Source organism: Mirounga angustirostris, unplaced genomic scaffold, assembly GCF_029215605.1.
Source record: "Mirounga angustirostris isolate CCGP_5_RB_7025 unplaced genomic scaffold, mMirAng1.0.hap1 SCAF_15, whole genome shotgun sequence".
NCBI classification, from domain to species: Eukaryota; Metazoa; Chordata; class Mammalia; order Carnivora; family Phocidae; genus Mirounga; species Mirounga angustirostris.
Genome location: NW_026991723.1, coordinates 2728421 through 2748740, shown reverse-complemented (window position 1 = coordinate 2748740; position 20320 = coordinate 2728421). Strand labels below are relative to the sequence as shown.

General features: G+C 45.6%; 1 protein-coding gene across 6 annotated transcripts in view; it reads right to left on the bottom strand.

The window, feature by feature from the left end:
- SECISBP2 (SECIS binding protein 2) overlaps nucleotides 1-20320 on the bottom strand; it is a 47643-nt gene that overhangs the window by 19381 nt on the left and 7942 nt on the right. For 2 of the 6 annotated variants that reach the window (XM_045882123.2, XM_045882124.3), the window contains exons 6-10: nucleotides 17564-17645; nucleotides 15666-15868; nucleotides 13044-13166; nucleotides 11739-11828; nucleotides 10338-10470 (exon numbers count right to left, since the gene is read on the bottom strand). In XM_045882123.2, the coding sequence (XP_045738079.1) occupies nucleotides 10338-10470; nucleotides 11739-11828; nucleotides 13044-13166; nucleotides 15666-15868; nucleotides 17564-17645 (631 nt within the window). The remainder of the gene's footprint in view (nucleotides 1-10337; nucleotides 10471-11738; nucleotides 11829-13043; nucleotides 13167-15665; nucleotides 15869-17563; nucleotides 17646-20320) is intronic. The other 4 variants (XM_045882125.2, XM_045882127.3, XM_064579472.1 and 1 more) reach the window with 3 other exon arrangements.

Below are 20320 nucleotides of genomic sequence, written 5' to 3'. Positions count from 1 at the left end.
AAACAAATGGAAAGATATTCCATGCTGGGGCACCTGGGTGGCTCAGTCAGCTGAGCCTCTGCTTTCGGCTCAAGTCATGGTCTCGTCGTGATCTCAGCGTCCTGGGATCAAGCCCCACATCAGGCTCCCTGAGTGGGGAGCCTGCTTCTCCCTCTGCCTCTGCCTGCCACTCCCCCTGCTTGTGCTCTCTCTCTCTCTCTCTCTCTGTCAAATAAGTAAATAAAATCTTAAACATGTTCATGGATGGGGAGGACAAATACTGTTAAAATGTCCATATTACCCAAAGCAGTCTACAGATTGAATGCAATCCCTCTCAAAATATCAACAGCATCTTTCACAGAACGAGAATAAATAATTCTAAAATTTTTATAGAACCACAGAAGACCCTAAATGGTCAAAGCAATCTTAAAAAAGAAGAACAAAACTGAAGGTATCACAATCCCAGACTTCAAGTTATCCTACAAAGCTCCAGTAATCAAAAGAGTATGGTCCTGGGGCGCCTGGGCGTCCAGCTCTTGGTTTCAGCTCAGGTCATGATCTCAGAGTCACGAGAGTGCCGAGCCTGCTTCAGATTCTCTTTCCCTCTCCCTCTCTCTAAAATAAATAAATTAATCAATCTTTAAAAAAATAAAAAACCAGTACGGTACTAGCACAAAAAACAGACACACAGATCAATGGAACAGGATAGAAAACCCAGAAATAAACCCACAATTATATGGCTAATTAATCTTCAACAAAGGAGGCAAGAATATACAATGGGGAAAAGACAGTCTCTTTAACAAATGGTGTTGGGAAAACTGGACAGCTACATGCCAAATAATGAGCTAGTTTCTTAAACCATACACAAAAATAAACTCAAAATGGATTAAAGACCTAAATGTGAGACCTGAAACCATAAAAATCCTAGAAGAGAGCATAGGCAGTAATTTCTCTGACATGAGCCATGGCAATATTTTTCTAGATATGTCTCCGGAGACAAGGGAAATAAAAGCAAAAATAAACTATTGGGACTACATCAAAATAAAGCTTCTGCACAGTGAAATAAACAATCAACAAAACTAAAAGACAACCTACTGAATGGGAGAAGATATGTGCAAATGACATATCCAAGAAAGGGTTAGTAACCAAAACACATTAAAAAAAACTTATACAATGTAACACCAAAAAAACAAATAATCCAATTAAAAATGGACAGAAGACATGAACAGACATTTCTCTAAAAAAGACATCCAGATGGCCAACAGACACATGAAAAGATGCTCAACTTCACTAATCATCAGGGAAATGGAAAACAAAACCACAATGAGATCTCACCTCACACCTGTAAGAATGGCTTAAATCAAAAACACAAGGAACAAGTGTTGACGAGGATATGGAGAAAGGGAGCCCTCATGCACCGCTGGTGGGAATGCAAGCTGGTGCAGCCACCGTGGAAACCTGGATGGAGGCTTCTCAGAAAGTTAGAAATAGAACCACCCTATGATCCAGTAATTCCACTACTGGGTATTTACTGAAAGAATACAAAAACACTAATTCAAAAAAGATATATGCACCACTATGTTTACTGCAGCATTATTTGCAATAGCCAAATTACGGAAGCAACCCAAGTGTCCACTGATATATGAATAAAGAAGTGGTATAAATACATATATTCAGTGGAATATTACTTAACTGTAAAAAGAAAAAAAAGGAAATCTTGCCATTTGCAACAACAGGATGGATCTAGAGAGTATACTGATAAGCAAAATAAGTCAGAGAAAAACAAATAACATGATTTCACTCATGTGAAATTTAAGAAACAAAGAAAAAAAACCACACAAACTCTTAATTATACAAAACAAACTGATGGTTACCAGAGGGGAGGTGGGCAGGGTAATGGGTGAAATGGGTGATGGGGTTTAAGAGTACACTTACCGTGATGAGCACTGAGTAATGTACAGAATTGCTGAATTTCTATACCATACACCTGAAACTAATATAACACTGTATGTTAAATACACTGGAATTTAGGAAAAAAAAATAATTATACTACATCTACTTTGCCTGTGATCTTTAAATGGAAGAAGAAAGCCTGGGGCCGGCACATCTGTTTACAACATGGTTCACTGACTATTTTAAGCCCACTTAAAACTGAGACCTATGGCTCAAAAAAAAAAAGATTCCGCTCAAAATATAACTGCTCATTGACGGTGCACCTGGTCAGCCAGGAGTTCTGATGGAGATGGACAAGATTAATGTTGCTTTCATGCCTGCTACCACACATCCATCCTTCAGCCCATGGATCCAGGGGTAATTCTGACTTTCAACTCTCATTCTTTAGGAAATACCTTTAGTAAGACTACAGCTGCCACAGATAGTGATTCCTCTGATGGATCTGGGCAGAGTCCATCAAAAACATCCTGGAAAGGATTCACCATCCTAGATGCCATTAACATGCATGATTCACGGGAAGTGAATGAACAGGAGTTTGGAAGAAGTTGATTCCAGCGCTCATGGGTGGCTTTGAGGGGTTCAAGACTTCAGTGGAGGAAGTCACTGTGGATGTGGGAGAAACAGCAAGACAACCAGGATCAGAAGTGTGGCCTGAAGATGGGAGTGAACTGCCACAATCTCATGATAAAATTTGGACAGATGAGGAGTTGCTTCTTATGGATGAGCAAAGAATGTGGATTCTTGAGATGGAAGCTACACCTGGTAAAGATGCCACGAGACTGCTGAAATGACAACAAAGGATCTAGAATATCACGTGAACCCAGTTGTAAAGCAGAGGCAGAGTTGGAGGAGGGACTCCAGTTTTTTTTTAAGACTTTATTTTTTTTGAGAGAGAGAGAGTGCGAGCAGGGCAGCGGTGGAGGGGAGCAGAGGGAGAGGGACAAGCAGACACCCTGCTGAGCAGGGAGGAGCCCGACATGGGACTCAATCCCAGGACTCTGAGATCATGACCTGAGCCAAAGGCAGATGCTTAACTGACTGAGCCACCCAGGCGTCCCTGGACTCCAGTTTTGAAAGAAGTCCTACTGTGGGTAAAATGCTACCAAACAGCATCACATGCTACAGAGAAATTGTTCCTGAAAGAAGAGTCAATCCATGCGGCAAACATCAGGGTTGTCTTACTTTCAGAAATGGCCACAGCCGCCACCACCCTGATGGGTCAGCAGCCTGAAACATCAAACAAGACCCTCCACCAGCAAAAAGATTATGGCTCCTGAAAGCTCAGATGATGGTTAGCATTTTTTTTAAGTATTTTTTAATTAAGATATGTACATTGTTGGGACGACTGGGTGGCTCAGTCAGTTAAGCATCTGCCTTCAGCTCAGGTCATGAGCCTGGAGTCCTGGGATTTAGTCCCTCATCGGGCTCCCTGCTCAGCGGGGAGTCTGCTTCTCCCTCTGCCTGCCTCTCTCACTCTCATTCTGACAAATAAATACTAAAAAGACATGTACACTGATTTTTAGACGTAACACTGTTGCACTTAACAGACTACAGTTCAGTGTAAGCATGACTTTTATATGCCCTGGAAAACAAAAATTAATCTTGACTTGCTTTACTGCAATATCCACTTTATTGCAGTGGTCTGGAACCACACTCATGATATCTCCAAGGTACGCCTGCCCTGAGAGAGAAAAAAATCGCCAAGCAGCAATTCTATATCCAGCAAAACTATCTTTCCAAAACTACATGCAAACTAAAGACGTTCCTAGACAAACAAAGCATGAGAGAATCTGCTGCTTAGCAAACCCCTGTATGATATGAGAGGAAGGCCTTCGGAAGAGATGCTGACGGAAGTGCCACCGGACGGTAATGAACTCCAGAGGAATAAATACAGAACATGGACAACTGTGAATATAAAGCTGGCAAACACACATTTTCTTCTCGTTCCTTGTCTTAGTTTCTTCAAAAGACATGACTGCAGAGAGAAGTCCTTCCAACACCATACCGTTTTGTTTATAACGTATGCAGGTGTGACGCAGACAACGGCAGCCCAGACAGAGAGGGAGAGAAGGGTTACACTGGAGTAAAGTTTCTCCAGTGCAGACACTCATACGTATACTGTGGTTCCTGGAGCAATCACTTTCCTTATTCATGAGCAACCACTTACCTTCCTATTTTTAAGAAAATTAAAAATTTTAATAAAGGAATCAAAATGGTACTCTAAAAATATTTACTTGGGGCGCCTTGGTACTCAGTCGGTTAAGAGTCATACTGTTGATTTCAGCTCAGGTCCTGATCTCAGGGTCGTGGGATCCAGCCCCAGGCGTGAAGCCTGCTTAAGATTCTCTCTCTCTCTCCCCCCGCCCCATCCCTTCCTGCTTCTAAAAATAAATAAATATATATATATTAAAAAATTATTTACTTAACATAAAAGACAATTAAAGAGGAACAAGGAAGACATGACAGAATTAAAAAACATGCAAAACAGCAGATGTAAATCCAACCACAGTAACAATTACATTAAATGTGAATGAAGGAAACACCCCACTCAAGAGGCAGAGACTGTCTACTGGGTAAGAAAGAAAAATGTGACTATATGTGTCTAAAAGAAACACACCGTAGATTTCAAGGCACTGTCTGCTAAGGAACCACAGCTACTCCTCCCTCTGCTGCCAGTAAAAGCACGTATCTTCTCCTCATCATCCTGGCAGCCAGGTGGGCAGACCTGATTTGGGGTCCAGAACAGACTCAAGCCCAAAGCCCTTTGAGTTAAGTTGTGTTCTCGCCAGAAAGCTCTGCAGAGGGGTACTTGGCACTGACTCAGCTAAAGATAAAGAGAAACCCTGAATTCCTCTTCACTGGTTTTTACTTTTCCTGGTAAAGATGGTTCCATTAGTAATGTCAAAAGGGAAGGAGATGGGCACATCGGGCTTTAGGCATTCCTGGGATTCTGGCCAAAATATCATTTCGATATTATCAAAATCCCAGCCTCACAATTCAACCTGAAACTACTTAAAAATGTGACCTGGGCCAGGAAACACAAAATTTGCCTCTTAAAAATATTTTAGAACGATTTGACCATCTGTATTATGTATTTTTAGTCACATGTGATTACAGAATTATCTTCTTGGTTTCTGACTAGCCAATTTTAAAGTTTCTATTACTCCTCCACCTCTATGGGTTCTACAAACCAAAATACAAGATGCTTCTTTAAAAAAAAAAAAATCTCTTCTGATTTCCCACTCCTTGCTCAACTGTTTATTTCACACACAATTCCATCTAAAAGGTCCAACTTGAACCTAGTGCCAAAAGAGCCATCTCGTACCCCTCAGAGGTCTTTTCCTCTGCCTTCGTGCTTTCCCCTTTGACTGAAGGTCTAGAAAGCTCAGTCAACAGCTTACACAGCCCCCTGCAGGCTCCCCAGGAAGCTATATTCTGCAGAATCAGAGGGGTGGCTGAAAGTCTTCCCGATTTCTCTGAGGCTGATGCAGGTTACTCAAATACCTGCTCTGAAAAACATAAGGCTAAAGTAACTTCTGCTGTGACCCATGACTGAAGCCCTGCATTATGTTTGTGTATTTTCTGTTTATCATGATGTTTTGACATCTTAAAGGCTTTCACAGCTAAGGAGAGTGCCCCTCCTGGGCCCGCTGACTCTTAGAGATACCAAAGGGTCCAGCCTGGAACATGGCTGATAGCAAACTAGTCCACCCAGATCCAGACCTCCTCTGGCCTGTGCAGCCAGCAGGCAACATCCCTTAATCATCCCAGGGCCAGGGGCGGGGCAACCAGGGATACCTCTAGCGCAGGGCTCATCGCAATTATTCAAACTGACCAGTCCTAAACAGTGCACCCTTTCCTGCCCATGGAAACCCCAACAAAGGCTCCAGCCTAAAGCCTCCCTTTGCTTCTGTCCTCTGCCTGCCATCTACGCTGGTGCTTGCCCAGGTGGCTGTGCCTCCTGTCTTTAGAACCTGGGACTATTATAAACTGCGTTTTCCTGAGCCTCTCTTCTATCTCCTCTTGTGGCCACACCTGACTCACCACCTCAGCAAAAAATACAGAACAAGCCCAAAACTAACTGCCGAGGAAAAGCTGACTCTGCCCATCGGTAACCCATAAATTATCACCTCCTACCAAAGCACCTGCACTAGTCTGAAAACAACACTTGTCTACAAGCAAAGCCCTAGAGGCCTTTCCCAAATGAGCTGAGAAAAGCAATGCGCAGGGAAGACTACCCAAAGGGGCAGTGGTCCCAAGCTTTGGTGTGTCTACTAGTCACTCAGACTCGCAATGTACCCCAACTGTGGATCCTGCTACCAATAAAATTACCGACATCACTGAGACAACCAAGGAAATTTAAATACAGACTGGAGAGTAGACCCTAGTGAGAAACAAGCACTAACACCGTCGGAGGATGGCCGGGTGGTCCGTGGAAACACACAGCCACTGCCAGTCAGACATGCCAACGGACGTACTTACACAGGAAATGATGTAACGTCTACCAGGTGCTTAGAAGCACTTCAGAAAACTTAAAAGTTGGGTCACAGACACAACCAGAGCGGCACAATGCTGACAACCACGGGAGCTGGGAAACACTCGTGTGACAGGCCTCACTGCACTCTCTACCTTTGGTTATTTCCCATAACGAAAAGTAAAAAAAAGAGGACGGAACAACAAATCCTCCCGTGTGCTTGCTAAAAACACCCCTTCCCCAACCTTGGCCCCAGCCCCAGGGATTTCACTGCACCTGACCAAAGTCCGAGACAGGCCCAGAGCCCGCGCTCTCGGCACGCTCCCACACGGCGCCTGGGAACGCAGCGTCGGGGAGAAACAGAGGCACGAGGGACACGCTGTTTGCTGCTGCCTCAGCCGCTGTGTTTCAGCTCAATTAACTGCATTCAGAACTGTAAGGCTGTGTGCTGGGCTGGGGGTGACGCCACTCTCAAAGTGCCACGTAAGCTTCCTCGTACGGCAGCCATGAGAATGCTATTCAGGAATGCTCGCTGCATACCATCCAGCAGCCCGTACAAAAATGACCCACGGCATTCCGAATTTTCAGCTTCAAAAATATGCCACCTCCAGCCCGGTCCCCGAGAAAGGCTACAAGTGACACGGACATGACCAAATGCTGGTGAGGATGTGGAAGCAGCAGAGTCCACACACTACTGGTGAGCGTAAGATAGCACACACGCGGTATGGGAAAAGGTCTGGCAGATTTATAAAGTAAACATACCCCACCACGTGGCCCAGCAGTTCCCTCCCACGGGAATCAAGAACAGATACTCAAACACCGGTACCTGAACAGCACCAAGGTACTATTCACAACAGCCAAAGGTGGAGACAACCTAAATGTCCGTCAGGGGATGAATGGGCAAACAAACCGTGGCTGAAGGAATAGGATTCAGCCACAAAAACTAGCCAAATGCTGACGCAGGAACACGGACGAAAGTCCAAGACACTCTCCCAAGTGAAAAGAGACCGACACGGGGCGCCTGGGGGGGCTCAGTCGGTTAAGCGTCTGCCTTCGGCTCAGGTCATGATCCCGGGGTCCTGGGATCGAGCCCCGCATCAGGCTCTCTGCTCAGTGGGGATCCTGCTTCTCTCTCTCCCTCTGCCACTCCCCCTCTGTCCCTCTCCCTGCTTGTGCTCTCTCTCTAATAAATAAATAAAATCTTTAAAAAAAAAAGAAAGAAAAGAGACTGACACAAAAGGTCACAAATTGTACCATTCCATTTACGTAACACGTCAGAACAGGAAAATCCACAGAGAAAATGCACACTGGGGGTTGCTAGGGGCTGGGGAAATGGGGAGCTTAGTGGGCAGGGGTCTCCTTTTCGCAGGATGAAAAAGTGTGGAACCAGAAAAACGAGACTACACAACACTGTGGATGAACTCCACACCACTGCATTATACACCTTAAAATCAGTAGTTTTATGTTACTTGAATTTCACCTGAATAAAAAACAAAAAAGCGGGGCACCAGTGAAGTGTCTGCCTTCCACTCAGGTCATGACTGGGCTCCCTGCTCAAGCAGAGAAGCCTGCTTCTCCCTCTGCCCCTCCCCCTGCTTGTGCGTGCGTGCGTATGCTCTCTGACAAAATCTTTTTTTTTAATTTTTTTTTTTTTTTAAGATTTTATTTATTTGCGAGAGAGAGAATGAGAGACAGAGAGCATGAGAGGGAGGAGGGTCAGAGGGAGAAGCAGACTCCCTGCCGAGCAGGGAGCCCGATGCGGGACTCGATCCCGGGACTCCAGGATCATGAACCTGAGCCGAAGGCAGTCGCCCAACCAACTGAGCCACCCAGGCGCCCCTCTCTAACAAAATCTTTAAAAAAATAAATAAATAAAAACAAAAAACAAAAAGGAACTACACACACACACACACACACACACACACACACACACAAACAGGAGTAAATCTCAAAAACACCCTGATGAGTGAAGGAAGCCTTACACGAAGGAGCATACACTGCAGGATCCCATTTCTGTGAAGCTCTACAACAGGGAAAAGGAAATCTGTGACAAAGAACAGGCACGGGGCTGCCTGGGGCCCAGCAGGAACCTGCTGGGCAGGGCCAAGGGAGCTTCCAAGGGTGCTGACGGAGGCTGGGATACTCTGCAAAGGGCATCCCTAAGATCTGTGCGTTTCACCATACGCATGCTTCACCTCCAAAGACAAGAACCATAAATGCTAGTCAATGTCACACGCGCTGCAGCACTGAGAGGTGACATCGGCCAAGGTCTGCAACCCTGAAATGCCCCCAAAAAATAAAATACCGATGGGTGGACAGATCAGGGCCAGCCAGCTTTTCCTAAAGGACCAGGGAGTAAATATTTTAGGCTCATGACCACATAAGTGTTACACCACTTAACTGCCCTTTCTTAAACTCATCGTATTTAAGTAACTTACAATAATTAGTATTTTAAGTATTCCTAAGCGCACAATTCAGGGGCATCAATTACATTCACAATGTTGTGCAACCATCACCCCCACCTATTCCCCAAAATTTTTCGTGCCCCAAATTAAAAGTCTGTCCCCACGAATCAGTAACTCCCCATACCCTCAACCCCAGGTACCCTCTAGCCCTTTCTGTGACTTGTCTATTCTAGATCTCTCATGTAGCATGGGCCCTTTTGTGCTGGCTGATTTCATTAGCAGAATTAGTTTTCACGTTTCCGCATGTCACGGCAGGTGGCAGAACTTCCTTCCTTTTAAGGCTGAGTACCAGTCCACTGTATGGCTGGACCACACTCTGTTTACCCATTTGTGCTGATATACATTTGGAGGCGTCTCCACTTTTAACTATTTGGAATAATGCTGCTATGAGCGCTGGCCTGCAAGTGTCTGGGTGCACATGGAGTAGGGAATTGCCGGGCACACGGCAACCCCCCTACATAACGTTCTGAGGAGCTGCCAGACTGCCTCCCACAGTGGTCTCACCCTCTCCCGTTTCCCAGTGGTCTCCACTTTCTCCAAATCCTTGCCAACACCTGTTATTTTCCATGTTTTGGACCACAGCTACCATAGCAGGTATGAAGAACTATCTCCCTGTGGTGCTGGCTCATATTCGTCTAGGGACTAATGATGTTGAGCATCTTTCCATGTGTTACTGGCCATGTGTGTATCTTCTTGTGGAGCAATGTCAAGTCCTTTGCCTATTTTTCAGTGGGTGTTTATTGTTGAGCTGTAGGAGGAGTTCGCAGATCTCTGGACATCAAATCCTTATCAGATATATGATTTGCAAACATTTTCTCGCCTTCCGTAAGTAAATTATCTTTTCATTTTCTTGATAATGTCCTCTGGTACACAAAAGTTCTTGTTTTTGATGAAATCCTATTTATTTTTGCTTTTGTGGCCTGTGCTTTTGGTGTCCTAGCTAAAAATTCACTGCCTAATCCTAAGTCATGAAATTTACCTTTGTTTTTTTTCTTTCTTTTTTTTGGAGAGAGAATCTCAAGCAGACTCCCCACTGAGCATGGAGCCCCACCTGAGATCACAACCTGAGCTGAAACCAAGAGCCAGACACTTAACCGACTGAGTCACCCAGGCGCCCCACCTTTGTTTTTTTCTAAGGGTTTTTTGGGCTTAGTGTTTATATTTAGGTCATTGTTCCACTTTAACCACGCATACAGTGTGTGGCAGAAGCCCAGCTTTCCCTGGCACATGGAAATCCAGCTGTCCCAGCACCATTTTTCAAAACCGCTCCTTGTTCTCTTAATGAACATATTTTGGTCAAAAATTCACTGGCCAGAGATATGTGGGTTTATTTCTGGACTCCCAACCTATTCCATTATATCCCAGTACCATGCTGTTCTGATTAAAGGTAAGACAGTCACAGAGCAGCCTATCTGGAAGAGACTCTCACCCATTTCCCCAGAGACAAAGAGCCGCTCCGCTCTTACCTGAGACCACCACAGGTCTGGAGGACGGCGTTGCACTCTGTGAGTGTTGCTTCTTCTCCAGGGCTGCCAGCATTCCTCCCAAATCCAACTGTACTGGAATCTGGCTCTTCTTTCCACTATTTTTAAAATTATTCTAAATAATTAAAAAATCAGAAGTTTTCTTAGGATAGGATATTTTACAAGTGTGCTTTTTGTTTTATGACAAAAAGCCATATAAAAGATAAAATGAAATCTATTTATAGTGACCATTAAAAAAAAAATCTTTAAAAAATTAAAGAAAAACCCAGATAATCCCACATTATCTTCCAATGTGACTGCCGTGGTTCTTTATCTCCTCCTTCTCTCCTAGCCCTGGGTTTCTCTCTGTCTGCATCTGCACTGTGAAGAAGAGCACACACCTGCAGGGAAGAAACCAGGACTTGTGCGGAGCCTTTGGCAACAGGAGTCCGTGCGTGAGGCTAACCGATCGGTGTTACTGTCTCCTCGGTACCACACAGCCTCCAACTGCCTGGAGGAGCCGATCGAATGCCATGGAATCACGGGGATACGACCAAGAATTTACACAAGTCCAAAATGCACGCAGCAGGTATGAAATTAGGCACGAAGCGTGCTCTACTTCAAAGAGCTGTTTTCTGGGGCCTGAGGCCGTGTGAAAAGCTGCCGAGGCAAGCTGCCGCACGCATGCGCTCAGCACATCCACCCTGCCCTCCGGCCCGGCCGAGGGCCCCGTCAACGGGCGAGCCCAGAGTGCCACGCAGCAGCTACAGAGACTCCACGCCAGGGACGGAAGAGGACCACGCTATACCACGGGAATTCCAGTGAATCTGCACAACGTTTAGAATTTTACTTCTCACAGATGTGAAAATAATGCCCCCACTTGAGAAGGCAAAATGGCAGTGAGGATGCTGGAGACCAGTGAAGAAATGGGACCAAGTGTGCAAGTTCTCCACCTGGATGACGAATCCACAGCGGGGCAGGGGGCTCAAGGAGAGTCCTCTCTTCACCTTGTACTGACCGCTTAGAGTTGAATCTGCGGTGGGGGGCGGGGGGGGTCTCCTTATTTTGTTTTGTCAGACACTGCTGCCTCACAAAGAAACTCCTGTTTCCCGAATACACAGGCAACCTTTTAGCTTTGCGTCCAAGACCCCCAGCAGCCCGTGCTCCCCGCTTTCTGACGTAGCATGGTAGCTACCAGCGGTCTTCTCACGAAGGTGACAGACGCGTGCACCTACAGCAACTGTAGGCCGACACCCTGCATGTGATTCTCCAGTAAAGGAAGAAATCAAACCCAAACCACCTTTCTTGGTACATAAAGAAGTCTGGAAAAGAGTTTTTCTCGAGAGTTTAGTTGAGCAAGAAAAGTTAGGCCTAAAGCAACAACAGGGTCAATCTAAAAATTACCTGCGGCTGCTGCTGGGACTGAAAGTTCGGAGATGCTACTCTGTCTCTTCTTTCAGACGCAACTGCCAGATTGGGGAACTCCTCGGCATCCTAAGTAAACCACACACCCTTTAGCTCTTCGCAGATCACAAGAGTCAAGTGTGCCACGTGCAAGCTGTTCCTTGCCCGTGTTCTCTGTCTGTAACAGGCTCCCACAGAGTTCGAAGGGGATCTAAAACAGCCCCCAAACTGTTTTACTCTTAGAAACAGATTTAAAGACCACAGTTCTAATCCCACTGCCCTGGAGAGCAGGCGGGCGGGCCCCTGAGGACGCAGATGCCCCGGACCCCCGGGCACAAACGTGTTCAAGCACCCAGCCTTCAACTGTGTTTCCGTCAGAGTAATTGTCAGTCTAGACTCAGGTGATGGAAGTACCCTGTCCCGTGGGCTGCTCCCAGGCTAGAAAATAGAAATAAAATACAAAATAGGGCAACAGGCCTCTAATGACGATGTTGAAGTCATTTAAAAACATCTGACGTGCTTTTCTTAGCATTTTAGGTGACTCAGAGAAGTTATGTGGGATATGGGAGCAGAACTCTATGAATTACTTGTTGGCCCAAACCATAATGTTCTGCCAGGATCGTAGGCCTTCACACATGGAACCCTAGTGTCCTCAGGGAGTGTGCCAAGAGCCCTGGGAGCCCTCAGGTTTGTGGGACACTCTCAGGTTTGGCCCTAAGCCGGATGGCACGCAGCAGAGCTGAGCACCCGGAGCCAGGCTGTTGAGTCTGGTATTGAGTCTGAACCCAGGGCAACTCCTTGCAGGACAGGGGCTATCTTGCGGTACCACAAGAAAACAGTTCACAGAGTGCTACTGCAAGTTTGTGCAATTCTCCTGGCCAGGGCCCATGATGGAGCTATGGGATTCTAATTTCTCTCTAGAGTGAGGTACATTACATTCACATTTCTGGATAGAAAAGGAGACCCTGCAAAAGCCAGCATGCCAAAGCAAGGAAAAACAGGTGAACAAGGTACTAAGGAGTAAGTATGAGCACTACAGTATGCACACCACTAGATCTCCACACAAGTACCCCTCTCGACTACTCACGCACACACCCGCTCGCCGGGTGCCCACTAGGACTCAGCCACTGAGCTGGGCCGCCAAAGCGAAGAGTATGGGGGACGGCTATTCTCTTTAGCACTGGGCAAAGATTATCAAAGGGAATGTTGGAGATTTTCACTTAGGAAGCCCGTATGAATCTGTATTTCTATTAGGGCAGGCCCATTCATTGTATCATAAAAGGTGAGTAATAAATAGAAATGTACTTCAATCCTTGGTGGTTCCTGAACGGTCAAGACTTCATATTTTGATTTAGACTTTTCTTTCTTTTTCTTATGCTTTCTTGAGGCTTCATTCTGTTCAGGATCGCCACCTTGTGATGCTTTGGACTTGACAGAACAAAAAACACAGCAAAAATCATGGGTTTTTAAGACATTCAATAGAATGTTTACTTCCATGAATCAGAGCAAACCTGAGATACCAAGTTGTTTAACCACATGGCAACTTTGTTCAGAGTTTGGCTCCTCATCTCTATTTTCCAAAGACCCAGCATTCAGTAGAGTACTTCTCAAGGAAAAGAAATCTGTTGAAAAAGCTGTCGTATCCAATTATTTTGAAACTGGTAGATTTGGACATACCTACTCCAAACCAGAGAATATTATTTTAACGTCTCTAATACCAACTTGAAGTCTTTTCATAAACCCAAGTGTGTTGGGGGTGCCTGGGTGGCTCAGTTGGTTAAGCGTCTGCCTTCGGCTCAGGTCATGATCCCAGAGTCCTGAGATCGAGCCCTGCATTGGGCTCCCTGCTCAGAGGGAAGTCTGCTTCTCTCTCTGCCTGCCTGCCGCTCCCCCTGCTTATGTGCACACATGCGCGCACTCCCTCCCTCTAATAAATAAAATCTTTAAAAATAAAGTAAAAAAAATAAATCCGAGTGAGCCATTTCTAACACCATGGCCCAGTGGTCCTTAAACCTGATCACACATCTGAAACCCCTGTGGAGCCCTCAAACCAGACAAATGTGTGGGCCCATCCCACACCTGCTGAATGTGACCCCACAGCTCCCACCCTCCCTCTCAAGTCAGGTGAAATGCACCTTGGCCTCAGGGCCTCTGCATATGCACCCACACTTGGATCCAGGCCAGGACTGTGCCCTCACTCCAGTTCAAGGATAGTCCCACCTCCATGCAGCCTGTCCCTCTCCGTCCCCTCTGAAGCACCACCAATCACCACCAGTCTACACCACGCTGGTCTATCAGAATGGAGGCGCTAAGAGAGCAGGGCCTTTCTGTTTTATCCCCAGTGGGGACTTACCCTCCAGTGGCTACTGGAAAGAATGTTTACCTCCTAACCTAAAGGACCTGTCCATAAGTGAAAAAGCAACTTTGAAGGATGAGATGTGTAAAATGGTCTCATTTTTGTTTAAAAGAAAAAAAAAAAAAAAACTTAAAAAACTAACCTCTATTTGTTCACATTCTGAGGAGCCTGAGGTAGATATATACCCAGTTGTTAATGCAGGCTTCTGAGAGGTGGGCAACAAAGGGAAGATGACCTCCTTCATGAGTAGGTCTTTGTGGTATTACATTTGCTATTTCGGTAATAAGAACTCACAACACAGAGTTTCAGAGGGGAAAACCATCGTGATCCTACCATCCCCATTACACAAGGAGAGCATGTCCCCTGGGTTGTGAGACTACAGGCGATTTTCTTGTCTTTATCTTAGAACTTTTCTAAAATAAACTTTTCTTACACTTATAATTAAAAACCAATTTTAGGGGCACCTCGGTGGCTCAGTTGGTTAAGTGTCTGCCTTCGGCTCAGGTCATGATCCCAGGGTCCTGGGACTGAGCCCTGCGTTGGGCTCCCAGCTCCCGCTGTCTCTCTCTCAAATAAATAAATAAATGGAATCTTAAAAAAAAAGGTTCTAAGAAAATAAAAAACGTTAATATTATCTCTGAGAATCTTAATTGTGCATGAGGAACTCTGGTTCAGACAGCGAGACAGCAGCCAAGGGGCGGCCCCAGCCCGAGCCCTGCCGTGTCGCCTGGGCCCTCATGCCCACAGCTGGTAGCGCCACGTGTACTCAGAGGGGGACTCGCCCGCAACTCCGGTGTCCTTCACATTGTTCATAAAGCCGTGAGGACAAGCATACAGGTCTGACCTCGCCGTAACTGTCAGCACACCTTCCCTCCATCAACAGACCGTCAACAGACCGTCAACACACAGCTTCCATTTGTGGGGGGTGGTCTATGACACTCTGGGTAACAGAAAGTGTCCTCTTACTCAAAAAGGGCATCACTGCACTCAACAAACGTGGCCATATTTCCACCTAAAATAATGTATCAATACACAATGAAAATCAAGAACAAAATTTAGACCAATAAAAAAGGCTTGTGGAGAAATAAATCTAGGGACCGATGAAAATGACAACTTAAAATTATTTGAATTAAAAGGGAAAAATGGATTCTGAAATGCTATCTTAAGATAAGCTGCAACTAACTAAGAATCAGTAACATATACCAGATGACCACAAAAGGTGGAATTCAGTTGTCTTCCCGCCCTTACCTTAGTAGGTAAAAGCAATTTAAATTCAACAGATGAAAGACGAGGGGGGAAAAACGCAGGACTTTATACACCAGAGCATGAACTTCTGCCAGCATCTCTTCTTTAAAGACTTCAAAATGGTTCACAGATGTTTTAAGACCATGGGTGTAAAATCTACATCGGCCCTTACTCAAAAAGCTACCACTTGTGTTCCCTGACTGAGGTTCTATACAACCAACTCAAATTAGCGACTACAGTACAGAATGAAACACTTTGTTAGGATCCGAGATAAAAAGACTATTCAGTGGCACAGAAGATCAACATAACCCAAATGTGACACATACCTTTTTAGCAGAGTGGATGTGTTTCTCTTTGTAGGAAGGATCCGAAGATAAAACTTCAGGAGGTGACATACTAACGCTTTTAGAGTCTGCTGACGAAGCGACCATCTCTAGGTTTATCATGGAAGTAACGTTTTTAGGGGCTGCTGACTGTTCTGTAGATAATGTCTGCCGAACAACATAACCCATTGGTGTCCAAGATAACTCTGCTCAAAGATAACCAAAGTTGTTGAACAATCTCAACAGTAAAATAAAAATACTTAGAAATTCTAAACATGTATTACATGAGGTCATTACTCAGAGCATAATTAAATTTAGACTGGTGCTCAAAACATTCTCTTGGAAACTAGAGCATTTGCTAAGCTTTCTTCTTGGAACACGCATGCAGAATTAACTTGTAGGCTGCGTGATTTTCCTAGCAACTGGATTTTTAACTTGGGGTGCAGGTGGGTAGACGAATTATAGTTTTAGTTAAAAAATAATAATCCACAATTAAATCCAAGTGGCAAACACACAAAAATTAATAGGGCAAAGATCAAATTTTGGCCCTAACACATCTTGTTATGTACCATTAACACCGTAAGTCAAAAATCATGGACCTCAGCTACCACAGCAAGTGGTAATTTCTTTCTTCTTAGATCTCAGGCCTAACTACAGCGACGTTACTCCTTAGGCGCCCACAAGAAGAGGACCCGGGCTGACCGCAGGCAGCATCCCCCCCCAGGCCAGACAGGCTGCTTCTGTACCAGACCGACACACCACTCAAGTCGCCTCGTAAGTGAAGATTTTTACTGAACCACACATTTACCACACGTGAGAATGCAAAAGAAAACACACTTGTGAATACAACTGGAATACTTCTGTAAAAATGTCTTGTTAGGACAAGCTACTCCGAAAAATTAGAGGCAGAATTACTGAACTCTCTCTGAAGATGTCACTTCTGGGACAGTCAGGCCAGATCTCTAATAATGGTCTGAAGCTCCCAAGACCCTTTGAGGGGTCCGAAGCATCAAAACCATTTTCCTGACGGAAGGAGCGGGCGCTGAGCCTCCCTGCATTCTGTCCTGAGTGTCCAGCGAGGTTTTCAGGAGGCTGCATGACACGGGACAGTGAAACCACCACGCTACTGAGCCAGTCGGTAAAGAGTTGCAAAGATGTAAAACAAGGCTGCTCTCCTCACTACAATCTAACTTTGGAAAGTTATTTTTCATAAAAATATGCTATGTTGGGGCACCTGGGTGGCTCAGTCAGTTGAGCGTGTGACTCATGACTTCAGCTCAGGTCACGGTCTCAGAGTCCGGGGATCGAGCCCCATGTCGGGCTCCACGCTCGGCAGGGAGTCTGCTTGAGATTCTCTCTCCCTCTGCCTCTCTTTCCCTCTCTCTCAAATAAACAAATCTTAAAAAAAAATACATGCTATGTTAACAGGTAGTGGGTTTATCATTGTTACTTGTATGAGAATTACAAAGTAATTTTTAGAATTTCTCAGTTTTAACTTTAGATATTACAAGTACTGATCGCTATCATGCAAATAAATAGAAGCTCTCTGGGGCTTTTTAAAGGGTGTTAAGGGGTCCTGATACCTAAAACTTTTGAGAACCACTGGTGTAGGCTATACTTAAGAAAGCAATCATTTCTGAGTTCATAAGATTTCTCCCTTAACTGGACAAACTGGACACATTTCATTTAGAATTCTTTGCTCTTACTTTACACTCCCTGCACACTGATGGGGGATCTTGTGTACTTACTCCCAGCTTCTCTCACAGTGAGATCAGTTTGTTCACAACCCATCAGCTGTCTTAAAGAAGGCTTTAAAACAAAAACATTTCCATTGCACTGAACTAAAAGTGAACTTGGAAAACAGGGCACTGGCAACTTAAAGCTGTGGCAGCTCCTCTTACCTCTGGTACAGGAGGCAGGATCAGCCGCAGCGCTGCCGGTCATGGTCTCCGCTGCATCCGTGCTTCTCACCACCCCTTCACCCTAAAAAGCAAACCAGCATCTTCTTACTATTTCAAATTGAAAGTAATCACTTAAATTTTAAATATAGCTTCCCTTGCCATTCGTAAAATCTCCAAAATATATGCTAATTAAAAATTCCAGGGGTGCCTGGGTGACTCAGTCCATTGAGCATCCGGACTCTTCGTTTTGGCTCAGGTCATGATCTCAGGGTCGTGAGATTGAGCCCCGCGTTGGGCTCCGCACTGGGGGTGGAACCTGCTTAGGATTCTCTATCTCCTTTTCCTTCTGCCCCTCCCGCCACACCCCCTTCCCTCCAGCTCTCTCTACAAAAAAAAAAAGTAAAAACAAACGTAATACCAAATTTCACTCCTTACAGGAGAAACCACCCACAGTGTCAGCTGAGCCTGCAGTACCCCCTGGCAGAAACACCTGTGTGCTGTTTCTACACGGCCCCACTAAGAGGACACAGCAGGCGTACCACGTAACCTGTGAAAGATCAGTACGTGACAGACAAGTTCTGCATCAGCACATGTGTGCCCCTGCCACCCGAGGCAGCAGCGCCCCTGCGGGGGGGGGGGGGGGGGGGGGGGCACTGTTCACCATGCCCACGCACCAAACTTCCAAAACATCCATCAGGAAGTCCACAGGGCCAACAAACGTTCATGGAACGTGAGGCAGCAAATGACACGGGGGCGGGTGAGGACACAGGGTGACCTCAGGGTGACCAGGGCATTCACTGCAAAAGGAAACTGATCCATTCAAATCTGAATGGACTTAGATTCTAAAGCTCATACCCTTCAAAACTTTTCCCACTTTGCCATTTCATTAAACCTGAGCCCAGTAACAAAAAATAAAATTATTGAAACACAGTCCGCTCTTTTAATAAAACTTACATGCTCACCATGGCTTACCTGTCCAAGAACAATTACATAAATTACACATATCCATAAAGATTCAATACAACAGATTTTCAAAAATTACTCGATGACATGGAAAAATGCCAAAAGTTTTAAAAACTCAAACACAAAGCCATACATAACTTCAAACTGAGGGGAATCCCCTCAATCCTCACAATGTACCATTAAAAAAAGATGTAAGTGCTTAGGGCGCCTGGGTGGCTCAGTTGGTTAAGCGACTGCCTTTGGCTCAGGTCATGCTCCTGGAGTCCCAGGATCGAGTCCCGCATCGGGCTCCCTGCTCAGCGGGGGGTCTGCTTCTCCCTCTGACCCTCCCCCCTCTCATGTGCTCTCTCTCTCTCTCATTCTCTCTCTCAAATAAATAAATAAAATCTTTAAAAAAAAAAAAAAAGATTTAAGTGCTTAACATGGTTTTCTCTTGTACAACCTCAGACAATTACAGGTGACCCTTGAGCGACAAGGGGGTTGGGGTGCTGACCCCCGGAGAGCCAAAACTCCACATGGAACTTCTGAACCCCCAAAAACAACTCCTAACAGCCTACTATTGACCCGAACCCTGACTGATCGCATAAACAGTTAACATGCATATTGCATGTAATATGTGTTATATACCATATCCTATCAGTACAGTAAGCTAAAGAAAAGAAAACGTCATTAAGAGAATCACAAGGAAGAGAAAATACGTTTACAGTACTGTCCTGTGTTTTTCAAAAACATCCACGTCTAATGCAGTTCAAACCTGTGTTGTTCAAGGTCAACTGTTTATTTTCTTTTAAATATTTCTCACGTTTAAGATACTACTACGATAATAGGGAAAAAAGTTTCTTCTAGAAGGAAAAATTAAAAGTCCGCATGTAACTCAAGAGTGTGAACACATCCTCAGGCAAGGAGTCTGTACCCCTCCTCACAGCGCCACATGCCCCACTTCGTGTCCAGACGCACATGTGTGACCGGGAACACGACAGAACGGGTCGGTCACACCCCGCCACAGCTCCCTGGCGGCCTGTCCTACTTCCATAGAGCGCTCACAGGCTTGGGTTATGCACTGACCACCAGGGAGGCAGACGTGGAGCCCCTCGATGGCTCAGCTACTCCACACACTCAGCCGGGACCAAAGGGTCCCACGGCTGCCAAACCAGATTCTTCTATGCCAGCTGGCCAGCCTGCCAGCCTGCCTTCCTCGTCACAGTTAAGCCACAGGGAAGCGCTGTGGCACACAGCGTCAGGGTCACCGCGTGCGGAACGGGCTACCATGTGCACACTACCAACCACCCTGCCCCTCTCTGGTCGGCAGTGTCCAGGCACCCAAGTGCATCCAAGTCCCCACTCCATTCAAGAGGTACGTGGATGGGGGAGCTGTCTCCTTCCTTGTCTCCTCCTTCTCCTTGCCCTCCCACCCTCTCTCGGCAGAAATCAGTGAGAAGCCACCTTAGGGACTACTAACCTCATGTCGTTTTTTCCTGGAACCCGGACGGACTAAAACTCCAAGACCAAATGTGGAACACAGCATATTTTAAAATCATTAAGTGGCAAACAAAACACACAGTGATTACTTCTGCTGAGGTTGTGATCTCATCAATGAGAGAGATATGGATAAAAAGCCTGGAAAAATCAGAGGCTACCCTATGCAGTTTGACCTATTACTGCTGGATTAAAACAATCTGTTTGTGCTTGTAAACATGCTGTCGGAATGCAATGCTGGGAGTGAGGTGATCACCAGGGGCTGTCTACACAGCGGGACCCGTGCCGGAATCCGACCTCTGTCCCCTGTAGCTAGAA